The sequence below is a fragment of the Zootoca vivipara genome, chromosome 15 (genome assembly GCF_965207765.1).
Source record: "Zootoca vivipara chromosome 15, rZooViv2.hap1.1, whole genome shotgun sequence".
Classification (NCBI taxonomy): domain Eukaryota; kingdom Metazoa; phylum Chordata; class Lepidosauria; order Squamata; family Lacertidae; genus Zootoca; species Zootoca vivipara.
The window spans coordinates 41,573,445-41,595,242 of record NC_142598.1 but is presented as its reverse complement, the minus strand read 5'-3'; the positions used below and the strand labels follow the sequence as shown (position 1 = coordinate 41,595,242).

The 21,798-nt window shown below is 45.0% G+C and overlaps 1 protein-coding gene across 3 annotated transcripts in view; it reads right to left on the bottom strand.

Annotated features, from left to right (window-relative positions):
• SMARCA2 (SWI/SNF related BAF chromatin remodeling complex subunit ATPase 2) overlaps positions 1–21,798 on the bottom strand; it is a 113,958-nt gene that overhangs the window by 63,176 nt on the left and 28,984 nt on the right. For all 3 annotated transcript variants that reach the window (XM_088658815.1, XM_088658814.1, XM_088658813.1), the window contains exons 8-16: positions 21,415–21,588; positions 17,737–17,910; positions 15,713–15,887; positions 13,306–13,355; positions 10,200–10,330; positions 9,932–9,989; positions 7,007–7,107; positions 6,268–6,418; positions 3,023–3,186 (exon numbers count right to left, since the gene is read on the bottom strand). In XM_088658815.1, the coding sequence (XP_088514941.1) occupies positions 3,023–3,186; positions 6,268–6,418; positions 7,007–7,107; positions 9,932–9,989; positions 10,200–10,330; positions 13,306–13,355; positions 15,713–15,887; positions 17,737–17,910; positions 21,415–21,588 (1,178 nt within the window). The remainder of the gene's footprint in view (positions 1–3,022; positions 3,187–6,267; positions 6,419–7,006; positions 7,108–9,931; positions 9,990–10,199; positions 10,331–13,305; positions 13,356–15,712; positions 15,888–17,736; positions 17,911–21,414; positions 21,589–21,798) is intronic.

Here is a 21,798-nt window from a genome sequence, read left to right as displayed (position 1 = left end):
GTGTCGGACTATATTTTTTTTGGGGGGGGGGGGGAGGAACGAATTCCTATGCCCCACAAATAACCCAGAGATGCATTTTAAATAAAAGGACACATTCTACTCATGTAAATTCCTGGACCATCCACTGGCCGGATTCAGAAGGCGATTGGGCCGGATTCCTGGACCATCCACTGGCCGGATTCAGAAGGCGATTGGGCCGGATCCGGCCCCTGGGCCTTAAGTTTGCCTACCCATGGTATAATGCAATCTGGCAAACAGCATTATTGGGAAAAAGGACACGAAATTTAAAGAGCCCAAAAGAAACAAGGCCCTGTTGATTACATGAATAGTATGGTAGAATAGTAGCTATAGTTTACAACCGCCTGGCGTACATGAAGTACATATTATAATTTTTAAATCTTCCCTCCCTCCCAAAAAATTCTAACTGCTATGGATACAAAATACCTTTTACTTTTGGTCCCCAATCTGAGCAAAACGTGTCACTAGGTATCATTTCATATCTGTAATAAGTGTAATACTTTTTGGCATATACACTTTGGCACAACTTTGTTAACGTATTCAGAAACGTTTACCTGAGTGTTTATTGTTGCTTTACTTTTAATTTTACGTAATTGTCACCGGTCATATGTAAACAAACAGGTATCTCAATGCAACACTTGTACTGCCTGAATATATTTTAGTGCTTTGCTGAAGAGGAGGGGATTCCGAGAAAGACAGGGCAGCAGGACTGTAATTACAAAACCGGTGATTTATTTATTTTTACACTTAAGAGCTCTTTGCTTCCCAGTCTTCTTCTGAAGACAGAAGATTTCCCCTGAAAATGGAAACCTTGTTGTGTGTATTTGTCGTTCCTTGCTAACTGATCTGATGGTACAATGAAAAGGGCCAAAGCAGCCGAGCAGATGCACGCTTCGTTTTCCTTCAAGCAGGTTGTCAGCCTCTCAGTTTGCATGTCAAAGTTTGGGGAAATGTTAATAGGGGACGGTGGCAGGTGAGAATTCTACCACTGTGTTCAGGTCAAGATCTGCCAAAAGAGTAGAAGAAACTCTTCATGTATGCGGACAACTGCGACTAGGATTTTGCCGGTCCAAAGATGGAAAAGTGATGAAATACCACCGAAAGAAGAATGGCAAGGAAAACTGATGGAAAACTCTGAAATGATGAAGCTAACTGAAAGATAAAGACAGAGACAATAGAGATTTTAAGAAAGATTGGGAACCATTTATGTTATACTTACAGATAAAATGTAAGGAAATGGACTCACTAGCAGGGTTTGATTAAACGCTTACAATTAACAAAATAAATACAGGAAATATGATGAATATGTTAAAATGGGGGGGGGGGTAAAAATAATGATCTTTAAGAAATAGTAAAATAAACAGGGAAATGAAGTTTGCAAAAAAACCAGAAAAGGAAGTTGACGAAAGTCGTGGGGGGGGGGATTTGGTATTTGTATTTTTTGTTGTATATTATGATATTTGGATGATAAAAATGTAAAATACAATAAAAATTTTTTTGCAAAAAATAGTAATAGGGGGACTGTGATTTTTTTTTCCAGCCCTGGGAGAGGACACAGCTTTTGCTCTTTGTGCTCTTCCAGTTGGGTCACTGCTCTCTCCCCACCAAACGCACAAATCAAAAATTAATTCTGATTGTTTCAAAAGTTCAGATGCTGCTGCTGCTGCAATGAGCTTGCTGGCTGGGCTGCTTCACAGAGCCCCGCAAACCGCCGTGAAGTTTAACTATGGTTTAAAAGTGATGCTCAGCCGGTTGGTCCCTGGGGCTAAAACGGCGCCTGCTTTGCTCCTGGTGAGCTGCTGGGAGGGAAGCTTGGCTTAGCGTCCTGCCCAAGCCGAGCCTCATCGCAAGGGGTATACACCAAGAAGAAGCCTGCCGGTCAGTTTAATCTGGCCCCTGTGGCAGTTTATTTACTGGGGTAAAATCTCCAAAAAAGCTCTCAGCAAATTCAATCCTAAAAAAAAGCTCAACAACTTTGGCCGGCCCTCAGGCACATCCACTTCATCAAATCTGGCCCTCTTTGGAAAAAGTTCAGGCACTCCTGGTTTGGAGAGAGCTTGGCATCTGACGTGGCAGGAGGGCGGCAGGAGAGGAGCAGACACGGCAAGTTCACCTTTCAATCGCTGCTCTGCCTAACCGCGGTTTAAAGCGGTGAGGGAACCGGGCCAAAGACAGCCAGTGTCATTTATTTTGATTATAGACCTTTGATTTTGGAGGCTGCAAAGAAAAAGCCCCCAGGCCTCCTTGGAGAAAGGGGATCAGGTGCTCTGCAACCACAGACACACCTGTGCAAAGGCATGTCCGACTTGGTGGCGTTGTCGCTTTATAATGTCGCCGACCGGCTTTCACTAAAACCATTACGGTACCTTAATAAGACCAATATGGGTGTTTGTTTGTTTTTCCAAAGTTCAATGTTTCCAAGAATAAAATTACCTCCTGGGGATCTGGGCGCTAGGATGTTAATGTTGTGTTTGTTTGAAATCTAATGTTACGCAGAGCCGTGGGGCGGTTGCAAAGGTGGCTGGGGAGTCGCCGAGGGAAAATATCCCCAGCTAGGAGGTACCGATACGTCAAAGGGGGGGAAAGACAGGCTGTTGTGAACCAAGGGTGCCAGTTGAGAGTCCCCCCTTTAAAGATCTAGCAGCTGTGATAAAATTCTTTAAAAACGAAGGGAAAAGGATGTCGCATAAAATAGGAAACACGTGCATTTCTCTCGCTCCCCCCTTGTGACTCACAGTAGGGAGAAGCTTTAATGACTAAAAAGCACAATAACGCTAAATGCTTTTATCAGCCATCTGGTCCCCAATGACATGTGAGAAGAAGGGAAGACAATCATAGACGGAGAAGAGAGAACAGCCTCCTGCATGCTTCGTCTAACTGTTAAGCGTGTGCTATATATATATATATATATATATATATATATATATATATATATATATATATCGTTGTTAATGAGCCAATCTGCACGGCGTAGAAAAATATCATTAGGAGTTCATCTACTTACGAGAGGGGAACGATGATGAGATAGGGGCCATTGAGCCTTTTGTGGTCCATCAGGTAAGTGATGAGGGCAATGGTCTGTATGGTCTTTCCGAGCCCCATTTCGTCAGCCAAAATCCCATTCAGATTGTTATTGTACAGAGAAACCATCCATTCCAGGCCCTGGATCTGAAATGTAGGAGAATTGCCTCAATTAACCGGGGTCTGCGCACAGCAACGTTTTGATCTTGCGCCTCGGCTCTGGTGCTCCTCAGTGGAAGATGCGCAGGCGGCTGGCGGCATCATGAAAAATAAGCCGCAGATAGTGCTACCTGCGCATGGTGCCCTGCAGCTCTGTATGCTACAGCCTTTATTGACAGGTGCTTTGGGCGCAGTGTTGAGAGATTAATGCTGTTGGCACTGCAACACACTGCGGGCTCTTAACTGTCCCTATGTTTATCAGCTCCATCTGGTACGCAGGCTGAGACCCTACCTGCCCGCGGACTGTCTCACCAGAGTAGTGCATGCTCTGGTTATCTCCCGCTTGGACTACTGTAATGTGCTCTACGTGGGGCTACCTTTGAAGGTGACCCGGAAACTGCAATTAATCCAGAATGTGGCAGCTAGACTGGTGACTGGGAGTGGCCGCCGAGACCACATAACACCGGTCCTGAAAGACCTACATTGGCTCCCAGTATGTTTCCGAGCACAATTCAAAGTGTTGGTGCTGACCTTGAAAGCCCTAAACGGCCTCGGTCCAGTATACCTAAAGGAACGTCTCCTCCCCCATCGTTCTGCCCGGACACTGAGGTCCAGCTCCGAGGGCCTTCTGGCGGTTCCCTCGCTACGAGAAGCCAAGTTCCAGGGAACCAGGCAGAGGGCCTTCTCGGTAGTGGCGCCCACCCTGTGGAATGCCCTCCCACCAGAGGTCAAAGAGAATAACAATTACCAGACCTTTAGAAGGCATCTTAAGGCAGCCCTGTTTAGGGAAGCTTTTAATGTTTGATGGATTTCTGTATTTTAATATCTTGTTGGAAGCCGCCCAGAGTGGCTGGGGGAACCCGGCCAGATGGGCGGGGTATAAATAATAAATAATAAATTATTATTATTATTATTATTATTATTATTATTATTATTATTATTATTATATGTGTCTTGAATGTCTATTTCCAAGGGTTCCTCTTGATTTACTTTTAGAACCATCTCTATTCTCCAACTTGCAGGTGGCAAAAAACGATCCTGACTCTTCGTTCGGAATAAATTATAGAGCGCAGAATCAATTCAATATTGGTGCATTATGATGGGGAAAAACCCCACCTCCTAAAGCTGCTAAGTCTTAATCAGCAGAAGAGTTAGGAGAAACTGAGGGGATTAAAAAGACCAAGTCCAGTGAAGATGCAGCCATGGTTTGCAAACTGGGAGCCAGCCTTGGACACACATATTCCTTCCCATGTTTCAGACTCAATTCAAATGATACTTCAAACCATGGTTTGCAGGACTGGAAACTTGCACACACTCTCCTTCACTGCAAGCACAGTCTTCTGGGGTGTCCGATTGGCCAGCTGTAGCTAATGTTGCCAACAAAACCATGGTTGAAAGGTTAGCATGGTTAGAATGTTAACCATGGATTGTGCTAAGCAGGGTGCCCATGTAAACCAGGTTTGAAACCGGAAGTGAAGAGGGCCTGCAAACCATGGTTGAGAGGGAAACCGATTAGCATTAGCCATGATTCATAGGAGTGCTGATGCAATATTCAAACCACAGTTAATGCTGAAAAGGGAAGGAGCATTCATGCAGGGTAGTCGGGCACACCCTGGAGAAGACCCTCCAATCAGAAGGGTCAAGGAAATTAACTTATAAAAGACATCCGAAGGTAGCCCTGTACAGTGATCTTTTCAACATCTTATGGTGTTTTATTTTGTTGCACAGAGTGGCTGGGGTAACCCGGTCAGATGGGCGACATATAAATATGAAATTACTACTATTATTATTATTAAGGAATGTTTGTGTGCTCCTAAGGCAGGTTCCCTCTTTGAAACCCATTATTTGCAGGGAGGTATTTTGAATTCTGCAGCTGATAGAACAGTATTATTGAGATGTATGTTGCCGTGAAACAGCTCAAGGAGAGAGGGGATTTTGGTAACCATGAACCCAGCCCATGACACCTCCCGGCATAATGGGGGAGGCGGAAACATGCAGAAAGTCTACATTGCCAGGAGCCATTCAGAAAGGGCACTCCAATTGAGTCAGCTTTGCAGAGAAGCCCCAAGGGAAGGAGTTCTCAAACACTGCAACAAGAAATATGTGCTGCTGATAGTGAGCCTCCCCCCCTTCTGACCGGGGTGCAGCTAGACCACATAATGCAGAAAGGGAGAAAGCAAAATTCCCAACCAGAGGGTTCGGCCTGCAAGTGCCAGCGAACCCCAGCCAGCACCCTCAATGGTCAAGGATGATGGGATTTGTAGTCCCGCAACGTCCAGAGTCCCATGATAGGAAAGGCGGCTTTAAAATATTCAAGGGAAAACACCGAGAACCAAAGTTGCTTGATTCTTAATCATTCAGTGAAGCTGAAATGTTTCCAGGGAGACAGACTGGGAGACAATGTTTGAGAACAGCTATGGTAGAGATCCATGGAGGGGAGTTTTATGAACAATGCACCCATGGAAAGGCAGACCTGTCTGGCCAGAGTGGTGCATGCTCTAGTTATCTCCAGCTTGGACTACTGCCATGCGCTCTCCGTGGGGCTACCTTTGAAGGTGACCCGGAAACTACAACTAATCCAGAATGCGGCATTCGAGCGGCTGCCGAGACTGTATAACACCGGTCTTGAAAGACCTACATTGGCTCCCAGTACGTTTCCGAGCACAATTCAAAGTGTTGGTGCTGACCTTGAAAGCCCTAAATGGCCTCGGCCAAATATACCTGAAGGAGCGTCTCCACCCCCGTCGTTCTGCCCGGACACTGAGGTCCAGCTCCAAGGGCCTTCTGGTTACAGGGAACCAGGCAGAGGGCCTTCTCGGTGGTGGCGCCCTCCCTGTGGAACGCCCTCCCATCAGATGTCAAGGAAATAAAACAACTTTCTGACTTTTAGGAAATATCTGAAGGCAGCCCTGTTTAGGGAAGCTTTTAATGCTTTATCGTGTTTTTAATATTCTGTTGGGAGCTGCCCAGAGTGGCTGAGGAAACCCAGCCAGATGGGCGGGGTATAAATAATATATCATCATCATCATCATCATCATCATCATCATCATCTCCCCCTGAGGCGCATACCTGGTAATGTTTCAATGTGCCATTAATCAGAAGGGAAGACTGCTTCTCGACCCTCTCGGCTATTGCGTGCGCCACAGTGTAGTACGACTGAGACTCCCCGGCGCTGTATTCGTGCATGCTATACTCATCGTCCACATCTTGTTTGGCCGTCCTGCAAAGCGAGGAGAGAGAGGGAGGCACTTTATTTACGCTGCACAATTCCTTCGTGATTTTTTTTATTTCTTGCACAAGGACACAGAACTAGCCATGCCCAAATGTTATTGCAGTCCTATCATTTCTGTGCCATATTTCCCAAATCACATCTTACATTTTATTATTTTCCCAGTTGTTGAATCTTAACTTTTATATTTGTTTCCTTAATTGGAAGTGTTGACTCAATTCCTTCTTTGCAATATTTCTGTAAATACAACAAAAACGGTTCCCAATCCTTTGTAAAGTTTCTATTGCCTTTGACTCCTAATTTTCGCCATTTCAGCAAAGCTAACTGAAAAATTCATGCAATAACATTTAGGTAAAAGATTACAAAGTCAAGGTAGAATAAAACAGGCAGGAGAAACAAATATTTAAAGAACCAGAAGGGGAAGTTGAGGGAAGTCAGGGGAGGGGGGTGGGATTTATACTGTGTGGTATAGTGATGACTGTGTGGAATATAAAATTGTAAAATTCAATAAACGTTATTTTAAAAGAAAGAAAGAAGAACTAGCCGTGGCTAAAAGGGTTTGCTTCCCAAATGACTCACTCAATGATCTTCTTAGCGTCTCTTTCCGGAACGTCTTCGCTGTTTGGATCCAGGTGTCGCTTTTCGTCTGTTTCTGGCCTACTTGAATCCTCATCATCTTCCTGCAGAAAACAGGCTGTCAAACTTGCGCAAAAACTCTGCTCCCACTCGCAACCTTCTAAGTGCAAAGTTCCTCTGCCATCCCGTCTCTTGGCTTTTGTTTCATTGAAACAAAAGGCCCCTTCCCAAGAGAATGCCCAGCTAGCGTTTACCCACTGTCACAGGAATACGGTTTCAATGTGATTTTGATAGATATTTTGCTTTACAATTTTGTAAAGTATTTCCAGATTTACAATCTTCGTTGCCTTTCCCCGCCCCCCCCCTCTTCCTGCCTTTACAATACCTGAACTCCGTTTCAGAGTTCCACCTCATGGTGCGTCACATGAAATTCAGAGTTCTGTGATCGCAGGATGGTCATCATTTAAAAAGAAGAAATGAAGCTTTAAATGCCGCTTATATGAACCGCTGCTTAGTATTTTCAGAGTCAGAAATTATTCCACAAGACAACGTTTTCCACTGTTTTTTAAAAAGGCACCTCTCAGCGTGTTTAGATACTAAGGACTGTTCATCTCATTTCTGCCGTTTTCTCTGGATGTTCATCAGTAAGCAATAAAGCTGTACAACGGTTACCATGGCTCAGGTGGCATCCTAATGCAAATACAGTGGTACCTTGGTTCCCAAACGCCGAAAACCCAGAATTAAGTGTTCTGATTTTTTTAATGTTTTCTGGAAGCCAAATATCTGATGCGGCTATCAGCTATTGTTTCCGGAGCACCTGTACCAATCAGAAGCTGCCCCTTGGTTTTAGAACATTTCGGAAGTCAAATGGACTTCCAGAATGGATGAAGTTTGGCGCTTTTGTTTTTGCTATTTAATTTGCATTTTCGTTTTTGAAGCTTTTTCGGTTCATTGGTTTTTGTGAATGTGTGGAAACCAGTTCAGCTACTGATTGATTGATTGATTGATTGTGTGACTGTTGAGATCGATATAAGCCCCCCCCATCCAATGACTATCATCAGTGCAGGTAAGAAACAAAAAGTAATTTTTATTTTTGTCATCTACAAAACTGTCTTATTTATTTTATAGTACCGTACCTTGATTATTGCTTTCATTTTATGGATCAATGGTCTCATTAGATAGTAAAATTCATGTTAAATTGCTATTTTGGGGGTTTGTTTCTAAAAGTCTGGAACAGATTAATCCATTTTGCATTACAGTGGTACCTCGGGTTACGAATGCGATCCGTTCCGGGTCGCAGTTCGTAACCCAAAAAGTTCGTAACCCGAAAACGCCATTTTGCGCATGTGCAAAGCACTATTTTCACGCTTTGTGCATGCACAAATGTGTGCGGCGCTTCTGCGCACACACGCGCGACGAAAATACTTCCGGGTTTGCGCAGTTCGTAACCCGAGTTGTTCGTAACCCGAGGTGTTCACAACCCGAGGTACGACTGTACTTTCTATGGGAAAGCGTGCCTTGGTTTTGGAATGGACTTCCGGAACGGATTAAGTTTGAGAACCAAGGTACCATTGTATTTCCAAAGCTGGGTGGCTGGACCCTCTGCTCCCGGAATCAGCAGCAACCAGGTGGGAACCCCTTAGGTGAGCTCTGGGTGCCAAGCCAAAGGAGGAGGAAGCAACCGTGGCAGAACAGGCCGTATCTATTTAAGAGACCCCCTTTTAGGGAGAAATCAAAGCATATTCAGTTCATCCTGCTGTTCTTCAACTGTGCACATTTTCCAAGTCTCTACTTACAATGCTTTTAAACACAATTTTGCATATTGCTGAATCCCTGCTTGATTGCTAAAGTGGCAAAATATACCAACAGCTGCATTTCAGATCTCTCCCTCCCTACTCTCTGGTGCATTACTGTATTTTAATGAGGGACTGATTAAAAAGATAACACTTTCCAGGGAAATATCAGCTGACTTGTATGCAGATAACGTTGATGCAAGCAGACAGGATACTAACCATGTGAAGGACTAACAACCTGTGCGTGCTTTCTTGGAGAGCAATTTCATGAAAAACAAAGCCCAATGTTTATAGCGATTCACGGTCACTGGGAATCAAAACGAAATCTCCATTCCTTCATTGCTTAAAGATGTATATCATCTAATCTATCTTCTCTGTTAATTAATTGGATTATAGCATTGCAATTTCCCTCCCATCATATTGAAGCTTCTTGTTTAGACAAGAAAAGCCACACAAATAGCTCATTAGAGAAGGGTCTAAAAAGCACTGAAATCTATTCTAAGGAGGAGACTTTCTCCTTATTTATCTTGCAGTGTTATAGCAATAATTATTTTAATGGTCAGAGTGAGCTTCCTATATGCTTAATCTGACTCTCTGGTCCCTAGAATGGAAATTACATTAAATCAGGCAGGTCCAAAGTCTGTTTGGGGGGCCTAATCCGGCCCACCGGTCGATTTAATCTGGCCCTCGTGGCAGTATATGTCCTGGGGTAAAATCCTAGAAAAAGCTCAACAACTTCAATCCTAAAGAAAGCTGAACAACTTTCAATCCGAAAAAAAGCTTTGGTCAGCCCTCACACATGTTCACTTCATCAAATCTGGACCTTTGAAAAAAGTCTGGGCACCCCTGCCTTAAATAATATTTTGGATAAATACATGTATCAAGAGGAAGCAGTCAACTGTCTCAGGAACAGTTTCTTCTCTAGAGCAATTTTGGCCTTAAATGGAAAGCCTGGACTTTGAAGTCAACTTATTTTACTTGTTATTTTGTATTATATTTACTGTTTTTAATTAGGTTTTTGTAATTTTGGATTATGCGGAATGCTTTATCTGAGTGGATGTAGCAACCGAGTAATTTCGTTGTTCCCACAAGGGGACAATTACAATAAAGATATCTTATCTTATCTCTTACTTACATCTTCCTCAAACTCAGAATCACTTTCTTCGCTGTCTGACCTGGGTGCAACTTCATACCTGCGGGGAAGAAACAGGCAGAGGAGTCAATAATAAATGTGTGTGTCAGGAAGCTTTGGAAAGACACAGAATACAGATCTGAAAATATTTCAAAGGTAGGGGATATACTGTGGTTTTGATGCAAGCTGCTTCGGGGAAAGTTTTGCCCGGAAAGGCAGCACGAAATCAATCCAGGTTATGTGGTGGAGTGCAATGTGCAGGATTACTTACCCAGGGTTCATTTCTAGCCAGGCATCCAGCTGACTTGCTTTCGGAGCCTCTGGTCCAAGGAGAACTTTCCCTGTTTCCGTGTGAGTTACCTTGACGGGGAGATCACTCATCTGACTGCTCTCATCAATGGGCTGGAATTGAAGGACAAACGGCAAACTGAGTCACGGCAAGTCCAAAGTTGCAAACTACGTGGCGGTCACTTGCGCAGAAATCCAGGCCAACTAGGTGCTCCCATCCAGTGCCAGATTTATGTAGAAGTTAGGGCCCCACTTTATTGGGGGCCCCCAAAAAAATTAAAGGGAAAAAACTGGGTGTACATTTCCAAAATAGAAGATAAAAAAACAATTAAAATAAAACCTACAGGCAGCAACCGTGTTTTGCGTTGTGTGGGCCTCGCCTGCTCCCTCAAATATCCCTGGTTTGCTCCTTTCTATATATAGGGTGCCTCCATTCTGCATGGACTGGTTGCAGGGCAACATGTGCAAATGGCTTGAGATACCTATGAGGTCCATCAATGACCATATAGCATATATTCAACACTAAAAAACAGCAACCATTTGTTGCTGACAAAGGACAGCTGGACATAGAAAGGGCCCCATTACCTTCAGGAGCTCAGGGTCTCATCCAACCTAAATCCGGCCCTGGTCCCATCAGAGTGATATACAGCCGTACCTTGGTTTTCAAACAGCTTAGTTCCTGGACGTTTTGGCTCCCAAATGCCGCAAACCCGGAAGTGAGTGTTCCAGTTTGCGAGCCAGACGTCCAACACAACTTCCACAGCTTCCGATTGGAAGCCACACTTTCGTTTCCAAACATTTTGGAAGTCGAACGGACTCCCGGAACAGATTCCGTTCGACTTCCACTGTAGTTGGAAGGGACTTTAGGCGCAGTTCTCCCTACCCAAAGCCTGGCTCTTCCACCCAACTCCCACAATTTGGGTCACAACGAGACTGAAGCTGAGAGCAAATAGGCAGCACAGAGCGCATCGTTCTGCAATGCTAAGCTACGCACCGGCCAAGTTCACATGTCACATTGAATCAGATTTTTAAAGCGCGTATAGTTTAATATGAACAAACAGCGTCCTGGAGCATGTCGCTCAAAAAAATATGGCAATGATCTTCGTCCACTTCTGCCACAGCATGAATAAAGCAAGCTAGTATCTTGCTCATTTTGTTTCCTCCAAAGTGTGAGCAGAACAAACCTTGGTTGCAGCTCAGAGCCTGACTCTGGCTTGTTACGTCTGCAGCACAGAGGTTGGGAGGAGAGGACCGCCACGAAAACAGTGTCTGAGCTGTGTTCCCCACAACATACTGCTCTTTCCCATTAAACCATGGTTTGTTTGAAACTAGGTATGGCTTAATGCGATGTGCAAACAAGAACACAGAGATTTCTTTTACAAAAAAAAACCCTACAAAGTTTAGTCTCAGTGCAAATTATTACTTGACGTCAAATATGCTTGACAATTAGCATCGAACCAAACTATTCACAGGCAGTTTATGAATATAAGCACCATTAAAGACATTGGAAGAAATATGGTGTGGTGCCAAAACATTAAGCATTCATCAGCTTCTCCAAATGGATCATTTTAATTTCTGCTCCCTTCTTACTATTTGTAAAGAAAATTATTATAAATATGACGGATTTTAAGGCTGCAATCTTACAGATTAGTGTGAATAGATCCGAATATCCGAATAGATATTATATGACTGCACTGTCAGTATTTTTCTTTCTTAATGACTTGGATACGAGGTTTTAGATTAGAAATCTAATGCCTTATGCCTCCCCTATTCCCTTTACCGTAACAAAAAATAATAGTATCTGTCACGTCTCCAGTAAAAGATACTAACAGACACGCAGACGGAAACTTCCGGAAGTCATTTATAGGGCACTGCAGCATGCTCATTAGTGAGAGAGCTCATTAACGACAAGGGCACTCATTAAAAACTTCAATTAGAAGTGTTGGGCAGTGTCTTCCATTAAACCAATTTGCTACATATCTTTCTGCATGCCAGAAAACACAGCAAACTTCAAATCCACTGATGTCTGTTTGCTTGATTAGCTAGGGTACTTAAGGGGGTACAAGCTAAAATAAATTCACATAACAAAACAAAAATATCGTACAACTGACGATATTTATAATGTCTGGGCGAGTAACGTTTGTGGGCTTATGGACAAGGCTGATTTAAAAACATAAATAGATCCTGAGAACAGAACTCTGATCACAGAACATACCTGCAGATGAAAAGGTTTGCACCCCCCAAATAAAAGTTTGGGGAGATCTCTTGGAACAGCATGAGAAGAATCACCCCCACCCGCCCATTTCTGTCAGCAGGAGTTTCCATTCGATCAAAGGGCAACTTGGAATCAAAGCCACAAGAGGTACGGAAAGTGGCAACACAAGAACAGGGCCTTTTCCATAGTGGCCCCCCCACTTGAGAAATTGCTCTCCCCAGGGAGGTCCAGCTGGTACCTTCACTGTACACCTTCAGACGCCAGGCGAAAAAGGGGTCCTCTTTAACCAGGCCTTGGGCTGACTGACATCGAATGCTCCTTTAAAATGTGGGGGTTGGGGGGGGGAGGTATTGGATTGCTCATGTTTTTGTTTTTATTATGCGTTTTGTGTTTTATCCTGTGGTTTTATCCTGCGAACCGCCCTAAGACCTGCAGGTACAGGGCAGTATACAAATTTAAATTAATTAATAATAGTAGTAATAATAAAAATAATAATAAATAACCTGTAAGTCACCTTGCTGCTCTTGTTCAAAAGCCTTAAATCCTTGTTTATTTGCAAAGACCAGGCATCCCCAAACTGCGGCCCTCCAGATGTTTTGGCCTACAACTCCCATGATCCCTAGCTAACAGGACCAGTGGTCGGGGAAGATGGGAATTGTAGTCCAAAACATCTGGAGGGCCAAAGTTTGGGGATGCCTGGGTCAGACTGAGGTGGTTTTCACGGGCAAAGCATGCTAAGTGAAAGAGCCCCACCTCTGTGTCTTGGCCCTGCTCTTTTCTCTCTCAAGTCCCCTTGCACACTGGTGAGCAATTGCGGCATTTTGCTTACCACAAACCGAGGGCAACATCTTGAAACGCCTTCTGGACTTCTTACCTCTCCATCCGGACCAAGTCCGGATCCCATGCCTTCTGTACTGTCTTCTGCTTTCTGAAACCAAAGCACACCGGCAAGAAGTTACATCTCAGCTAAGAAAACCAGGATACAGGTTGCGGGTCACACTCTGTGAAAATGGGCTAAAATAATATCGCGTGCATTTCACTGTTCCACTGGGGAGTGCAGAAAGCTTCAGGGAAAAGGGAAGCCTCATGAATCCCAAACTTCCAATTGAATTATTGCGACAATCTGTAGCCTTCAAACTGCATTCTGTACGTGGCCCTTTCCCTAAAGCAGCAGGGGGACGCTCTCTCTGACTCGCATTAGGAATGGAAAAAAAGCCATTTTTAAAGAGATGGTCTCTTCTTAACTGCCAGGTGTAGAATAAGATGCAAAGAGACGGAGCTCTTGTTTCCCCTCCTTTCCCACTTTCCCTTCCTCTCGCTCTGCTTAGCGACGAGTAATTATATAATCCATTACCGAAAAGCAGTTTGAATTTATTGTTTGTAAAGACAGTAGATCAGAATCAGGCAACAACAAAAACTGCGTCCCATGGGAAAACGATGAACATTGCTCTCTCTCTCTCTCTCTGACACACACATGCAGCGAGAACTGCAAGTTAAGACAGAACTTCACATTAAAAAAGGTATTTTGCCTTTCTACGTAAGGCAAGGGGCCAGCGTCTCTTTCCCCCCTGAGCTGAGCAAATCATACGAGACCCTGAAGACACAGGGCAAAATGATGTTAAATTCAGGGCACAGAAACCTCTGCTGGGAGTTGAGAAATCCAGGTTTCTGATACAAAAGGGGCCACCTTCTCCCAAATAAAAGGACCCCAAAATGGCCAGACATGAGGATGCTCTTTCTAACGGCACGCTCAAAACTAGGACACTTGTGAAATGAGCCATGGCCAGACTCCCAACTAAGAGGGAGACTATAAACGGAAGGGCACCGGATGTTTCATTTCCATTTAAATGGCTTTTCTCCAAGATCAGAAGCACACACAAAAATTCAATGCATTGCAGTCGCCTGGCTCAAGGTTGAATGCTGTACGAAATATCACTCTTAAGACTAAGAATATGCCTGAAATCCCCCCTAAAAATGCTCAACAACTTTGGGCCACTCTCCTCATTTTCTTTAATTTAGTCCCCCCAAATAAGCCTTATACATGGAAAAATACGGTAATTTTTTGCCACATGTCTCGATGGGCACAGAGTTTCCTGCAAAAGGGCATCTAGGGCAGGATTGGACATCACGTTCCCCCTGAGCCCCCGTTCACCTCCCCTGTACACGATCTGGGACACAGAAAGAGGAATAATGTGTTTATGATTACGGGTAATTTATCCAGGAAAGGCAATCACTTCTGTATTTACGAGCTACATCTTTATGTTGGCCCTCTGCAAAGAATTTTGAAAGAGGTGCGGGAGTTCATATTCCCAATGGCTGGCTAAACTGGTAAGAACATGAGAAAGCTTGCAGGATGAGGCCCATGGCCCATCTAATCCAGCATCCTGCTCTGACGGGGGCCAAGCAGCCGGCAGGATTTGAGCTCCAGAATCCCCTTTGCTCCTGGCATTACAGGATATAAACTCAAATCTATGCGATAGGTAACAGAAACCCCCGTGGCGCAAATGATCAAAGAAAAGGGCTTTTAACTGGGCACTCGGTAAAGAGACCTGGCCCAAGAAACGCTCTTCATCATGTCTGAGACTTTTTAAAGATTTTTTTTGAGAGGCACTTTCGCAAAGAGGAAGGAAAGGATGGAGGGAGATATTGAAAACTCTGTGAGTGCTAACACCTAATTCCTAAGACTTTTTAATGTACGGGACAACAGCCGCTCGGATGCTACTAGCCCAGAGATGGAAAGAAGCCCCGACCAGAGAGGAATGGCAAGTTAAGCTGAAATGACAAAGCTGGATGGAAAACTCAGGAACCAAGAGGGCAAAAACTTAAAAAAAAAAATGGGGGGGGGATATAACTTATTTAGGAGACCACTGTAAGCAGATGGAAACATTGGAAGGATCTGAAGTTCACTTGTAATGTAACAAATAGCGAAGTTTTTAAATGTTTGATGCTGTATTGTGTTTTTAATATTTGGTTGGAAGCCGCCCAGAGTGGCTGGGGAAACCCAGCCAGATGGGCGGGGTATAAAAAATAAATTATTGATACTATTATAATACTCTGGACCATATGGATTGATATAAAATATGGAATAGTATGCAGTTGTAGATTTTGACACTAGGACCCATGGAGGAGATTTTTTTTGGGGGGGAGGGAGTCTCGAGATTCAGAGAAATCTCTATATAGGGATATGCATTTGGAATGTTACGAATTCCTATTTGTAAAATCAAATGAATATGATTACAGAAAGGAAAGGAAATTCTGCCAGTGGCAGCTGAAAGAGCTACTTGCCTTCTTTCTCTTCCTCCTCTTCTTCTTCTCCTTGGCCGCCTGAGCTTGCTTGTGCTCCCAAACCAGATTCGTCAGGTTGGCCACGTATTCGTCCGTTTGCTGCAGCAAGTAAGCCAGGCGCCGGTCCTTCTTCTGGTCAATCAGCTTGCGGTAGCCTTCCTCATCTTCAGCCTGGCAGGGCAAGGAAAGGCAAATTAAGGGACTCTGTCGCCAAGCAGCCGCTCACGGGAGACCCAAAGAAAGCGGGGGGCGCTTTCCGGGGGCTTAACAGCGCAGGGGGGGCAGGTTCCATCACTTCCAAAGCTCCAGGGGTCACTTCAGGGCTGGGGGTACAACTATTAGGCAAGTGCGCCATATCAATGATCCTAGCTACATACCGCTTCCCAAACGACGTTGAGTCAAAACCTCAGATATGTTAAAACACCCAAAAACAAGCGCCTCTATTTTGTTCCCCGTTTTAAAAAATGGAGTCTCCAATGCCATACGTCCGGGATGCCTCCGTCGAAAATGGTGCCCAGGCGGAATTTCCAAAAAATGGCTAAAATGTCCAGGGAAACCTGGGTATATGGCAGCCCATATCGAGAGTGTTTTTTTGGAGATTTTTTTTAATAATAAAAAAATGATTATCATTTTTTTGAGATTCTGCAGAAAAATCTCAACACCTTTTGCACCCAGATTTTTTCTACTGTGAGTTGAAGTCCTGATTTCTAGATACTAAAAGCACCAGCTGCAATAGTAGGGGGACCTATACCCTATTATTCCTTAAACAGCAATTAAATACCAGGGAAAACTTTGGAGAAACATTAAAATGATGCATTAAAATCCAATGTGAACTGAGGTCAACACCCAAGAGAACAAACAGGAGTTACATTTGCTGAATGCAATAGCTCAACAACTTCCCCTCTCCTGACTCTGTGGGTTACAGGGAACAACGTTGAAAAATGTGGTCTCAGTCCCAGCAAATTTAAAAACTCTTATGTCCCGTTGGTTTTAGCAGAAAAATACATTCTTAACCGCCTTCCTCTGAAATCAGCATGATTCAGAGGATGCTGAACTTTTGATGAAATCTTGCCTCTTGCCTTTGCCATGGAAATCAGTCTCAAGGTAGGGCTGTCCCAAGAAATAATGGAAAGGTAATGTGTTACTGTGGTTTCAATATAACTGAAGGGTTAGAAAAAAATGGTACGGTCTTGATGCTGTGAATGCCTAACAAGGGTTGGAAGAAATTACTGTGCTGCGGTAGAAGCTTCTACAGGGAAAGTATAATTCCTTGAAAATCAACCACGATATAAAAGAACATTTGGTGTTGCTCTGAAGGTATAAGTAAAGGGGGTCAAAATATAAAAGGGGGCAAGACAATTAAAATATTGGAAACCACAAGGGAGGGTGAAAGTGGTGTGGTTCATTATATTAAAGAGAGTCCATAAATATAATAAGATGCACATAAAAGACCACAAAAGGTTTACAAATAGAAATGGCTCCCTTATTTTTGCCTTGGGTTGGCTTATGGCTCTCTCGAGAGAGACAATGGAGACAATGGAGTCTGCCTCCGGGGGTGAAGTCAAATTGCTAAGTGACCTCCCTGGGGTGCAAGCCTGGGCAGCGTGTCTGGGGGTCCGGGGCTGCCCAGATGACAAGACCCCCCCCCTCAGCTGATGGAAAGCTGAGCAAGACACGGCAGGAGTTGCCAGAAGGAGGCGGACAAGGCGCCATCTTGGGGACTCCACTTTGGATTTGGGTAATAGGGTTTCCTCCGAGCCTTCTCTTCTCCCAAAGATGTCCCACAAGGCAGTGGAGGTTTAGGATCCGTTTCTTCCGTCTCCGAGATGGGCTCCCTTCCCATCTGCCCCTCCCTTCCCTCTACAGTGGGGTTTCCCAAACTTGGGTCCCCAGCTGTTTTCGGACTGCAACTCCCATCATCCTTAGGTCAGGGATGATGGGAACTGTAGTCCAAGAACAGGAAGAGACCCACGCTTGGGAAGCCCTGCCCTACAGCACCTTGAGCCAACACCGGCCTCACCATCAGCCGCCGCATTCGCTCTTTCTCAATCCTCTCCGTTTCCTTCTTCTGCTCACGCTCCGTGTTCGCGTGCCACGTGGCCACAGCTTTGGACAGCTTCTGGATTTTCCCAGCCACGGACCGATGGTACTCTTTGAAGTCCTTAGCGTGTTGCAAGATGCTGTTGAGATACTCCTGCGAAAGAAAAAGGGGGTGAAATGAACTTGGGGGGCTGACCCACAAGCAACGGTCGCAGATGCCAAGCATTCCACGTTCACCTCGCATCAAGGGTCTAAATGTATTCCCTCTTGCTGATATAGGGCTATGACTCACAGCTGGGAAGATGAGGCTGTGGCACCTCCTTCATCCTTGAGATGGGAAGGCAACTGGCAGAGGAGTCGCCCTTAAACTAAGGTCCTCCACTCCTGCTGGACCCAGCAGCCAGGCTCCTACCAGTTTCAATCATTTCTATTAGTTTGGGCTTGAATATGGGCAATGCTTTCCTGTCCAACTGTCAGTAAACAACATAAACTATGCCTTCACCAATAATAATAATAATAATAATAATAATAATAATAATAATAATATTTATTATTTCTACCCTGCCCATCTGGCTGGGTTCCCCCAGCCACTCTGGGTGGTTCCCAACAGAATACTAAAAATACAATAAAACATCACATTCTCGGTGGTGGCGCCTGCCCTGTGGAACGCCCTCCCAACAGATGTCAAAGAGGAAAACAACTACCAGACTTTTAGAAGACATCTGAAGGCAGCCCTGTTCAGGGAGGCTTTTAATGTTTAAATAGATTATTGTGCTTTATTTTTCTGTTGGAAGCCGCCCAGAGTGGCTGGGGAAACCCAGCCAGATGGGCGGGGTATAAATAATAAATTATTATTATTATTATTATTATTATTATTATTATTATTATTATTAACTTCTCTAAACAGGGCTGCCTTCATATGTCTTCTAAATGTCAGATAGCTCTTTATTTCCTTGACATCTGATGGGAGGGCGTTCCACAGGGCGGGTGCCACTACCGAGAAGGCCCTCTGCCTAGTTCCCTGCAACTTCGCTTCTTGCAGGGAGGGAACCGCCAGAAGGCCCTCGGAGCTGGACCTCAGTGTCCGGGCTAAACGATGGGGGTGGAGAAGCTCCTTCCGGTCTACTGGGCTGAGGCCGTTAAGGGCTTTCAAGGTCAGCACCAACACTTTGAATTGTGCTCGGGAACGTACAGTTAAGTGTCTGTTGTTGTGAACGCCCATTGGTCTTATTTCGCATGCATTCAGGTCTTAACCAAACTGTCACAAACTGTACTTTTTGTATTTCATGGCAATCTGAACCCTTGTTTACAATTGCTTTTCCTGTATGTGTGTATCGTTCTAGACATGCCTGCCCGCTTCTCTCCCTCTGGACCGATGGGGGGGGTGGTCTCCCGACCCCACGGCAGGCGGGGGGGGGGAGCCTCGCCACAGGAACCCTTGTGCTGGCTCCCACTAGTGGAAAGCCGTGAGGTCCTGCAATGCGCCATCAGCCTCTGGGCTGTTTTTGCTGCTCTTGCCTCTCTGGCAGGTACATCATCCTGAAGTGGTGCATATTTAAAGCACTCGCTGAGGGCTTCCTTGCATTCAGGATTTTGCTGCTGAATAATGGAGCTAAAAACAAAGTAAGGGAGGCTATTTAGAGCCAGCCCTAAATATGTCATTAGAAAGCATGTTGTTTAATAATGTGAGTGGTGTGTGCTGTGATTTTCGTCCTGTGGACTAAGGAGAAAGGTTTAATCTTCCCTTCCCAGCCAACATGCAAATAAAAGTCACTTCTGCACTGCCATTGGCCTTAGAAAGTAGCTGCTGTAATGCCAAAGGGAGCATTAACTTCTTGGGGGTTGGGGGGGAGCCCACCACGTCTAATTAAAAAACCAACAAACTGACATGCTCTCTAATGCAATATGGAGCATCATGTGCTCAGAGGCATAATCTCTGGGGGTTCCTAGTGGTTCTGCAGGAAGACATCAAACCTCCATAAAAATGTAACGTATCTCAAAAAGCAGGAGAGGAAATCTGCATGTTGCAAGTCCTATTAACGAGAGCAAGCGGGCAGTGGTCCCTGCATAAACCACTAGGTCCTAGACTGATCCCTTTTGGAACAAAACAGATCCGTGGTCATGCTTGCTCTCATTAAATCTCAGGTCTGTGGTCGATTACTGGCACCCTCTGTTTTGAAAAAGGACCAGGTAGCAATTAATTCAAAAGGCTTAAAGCAGGCACCCCAACCTGCGGCCCTCCAGATGTTTTGGCCTACAACTCCCATGATCTCTAGCTCAGTGTTTCCCAACCTTGTGCCTCCAGATGTTTTGGGACTACAACTCCCATCATCCCTAGCTAGCAAGACCAGTGGTCAGGAATGATGGGAATTGTAGTCCGAAAACAGCTGGAGGCACAAGGTTGGGAATCACTGCTCTAGCTAACAGGACCAGTGGTCAGGGATGATGGGAGTTGTAGTCCAAAGCATCTGCCTACCCCTGGCTTCAAGTCGTAAGAGCGATTCCTAGGCAGACCGATATGAGCTAGGTAAGCAGAAAGTCTAGGTCAGCTTCTTTCTGTCCCCATGTGTTTTGGGGGAAAGTCCCAGGTTCAATGTTGGAACCATTCAACCCACTGCGCTTAGGGGCGTAAATACGTCATCCCACTGAGCAACTGCAAGATGGGGTGAGGAGCAAGGAAGCCGAGGGGCTTCTAGCCGGCTGCTCACTGCCTGAGCATCCAAGAGGAATCCTCGTGGCGGAGGGAGTCCTGGGACAGCTGCCTGCCTGCCTCCCAGTTAAGACATCCAAAAATAAAAACAAGAAGTGTAGAAAACTGAAATTGCCAAAGAGAGCAAGGACCAGAGGGAGAAGGAGGGAAGGCCTTTCGGGAAAGAGACATTCAAGCTGTCTTCCAAACAGTCTGCGGAGTGGCGCTTTTTCCTTGCCGTTGCCTCTCCTTCCGCTGTGCAAGAAACCTGGTAGCAATATCAGTTCCCAGATTAATTGCACACCCTTGTGCAAATTAACTGAAACAAAGCATGTATTCTATCTTACTCGTAATCCTGTACTCAAAATATTGAGGTTCTACAAAAGGGAGTTATTCCAGAGCTGGAAAAGAGGTATCCTGATGGGGCTGGGATATTGCAACAGGACCTAACCCCCCCGTCCCACATCAAAAGTGGGGAGGAAATTCAGGACAGAGCAGCAAATACAGGTACTTGATTGGCCAGGGAATTCCCCGGACGTCAGTCCCATTGAGAATTTGTGGGCTATACGCAAAAGTCGCCTCCATGCTGCAGACTGTACGACTATGGAGAAGCTCATTCAGGTGCAGATTCAAGTCCAAAAACCAAAAATCAACAGGGACTGTTCGAAACTAGTAGACTCCATGCCAAACCGTGTTCAAATGCTGCTTAAAAATAGCAGAGGTCATATCCGTTACTAATGTAGGTGTATGTGAGTTTTGTACAATAAACTACATTGTTTGCTTCAATTAATTTGAACATGGGTGTATGTAGCAAGACAAGCAGCTGACTGTATTACAGCTCCAAACCCCCTGACCCTTGGGCTGCACTGCCTGGGGCTGATGAGAGTTGGAGTCCCGCAATATTTGGAGGGGGCGACGGCGGCTATTCCTGCAACAGACGAGCAGAACCGCCTCGGAGCATTCAGGTACCTGGTGCTTCTGCCTCCGTTTCCGCTCCTGTTCAATCTTCTGCTGCTTCTCCAGTTTCTCCGTCATCCGCGCTTCCCGCAAGGTCTGGCGCTTGCTGCGCTTGTAGGCCTTCGAGTTCAGAGCTGTCTCCAGCGTCGTGTCGCGGCGCATGCAAGCCACCACCTCCTGCCTGAGCTGGGAGCCAGAAGAACAGACCTTAGCAGAAAATCATCTCCCACCAGCAAAAGGGCAGCCAGAAACTCAAAGTTTGGTTTTCCAAAGAACTCTTTCCTTCCCTTCCCTTTTTTTAAAAATTTTTATTCATACTTTTTAGATTCACACATTTCACTTTGGCATTTAAAGACTTGACTTCCTTCCCCCTCTTTCTGCGGTTCCTTAAATTTA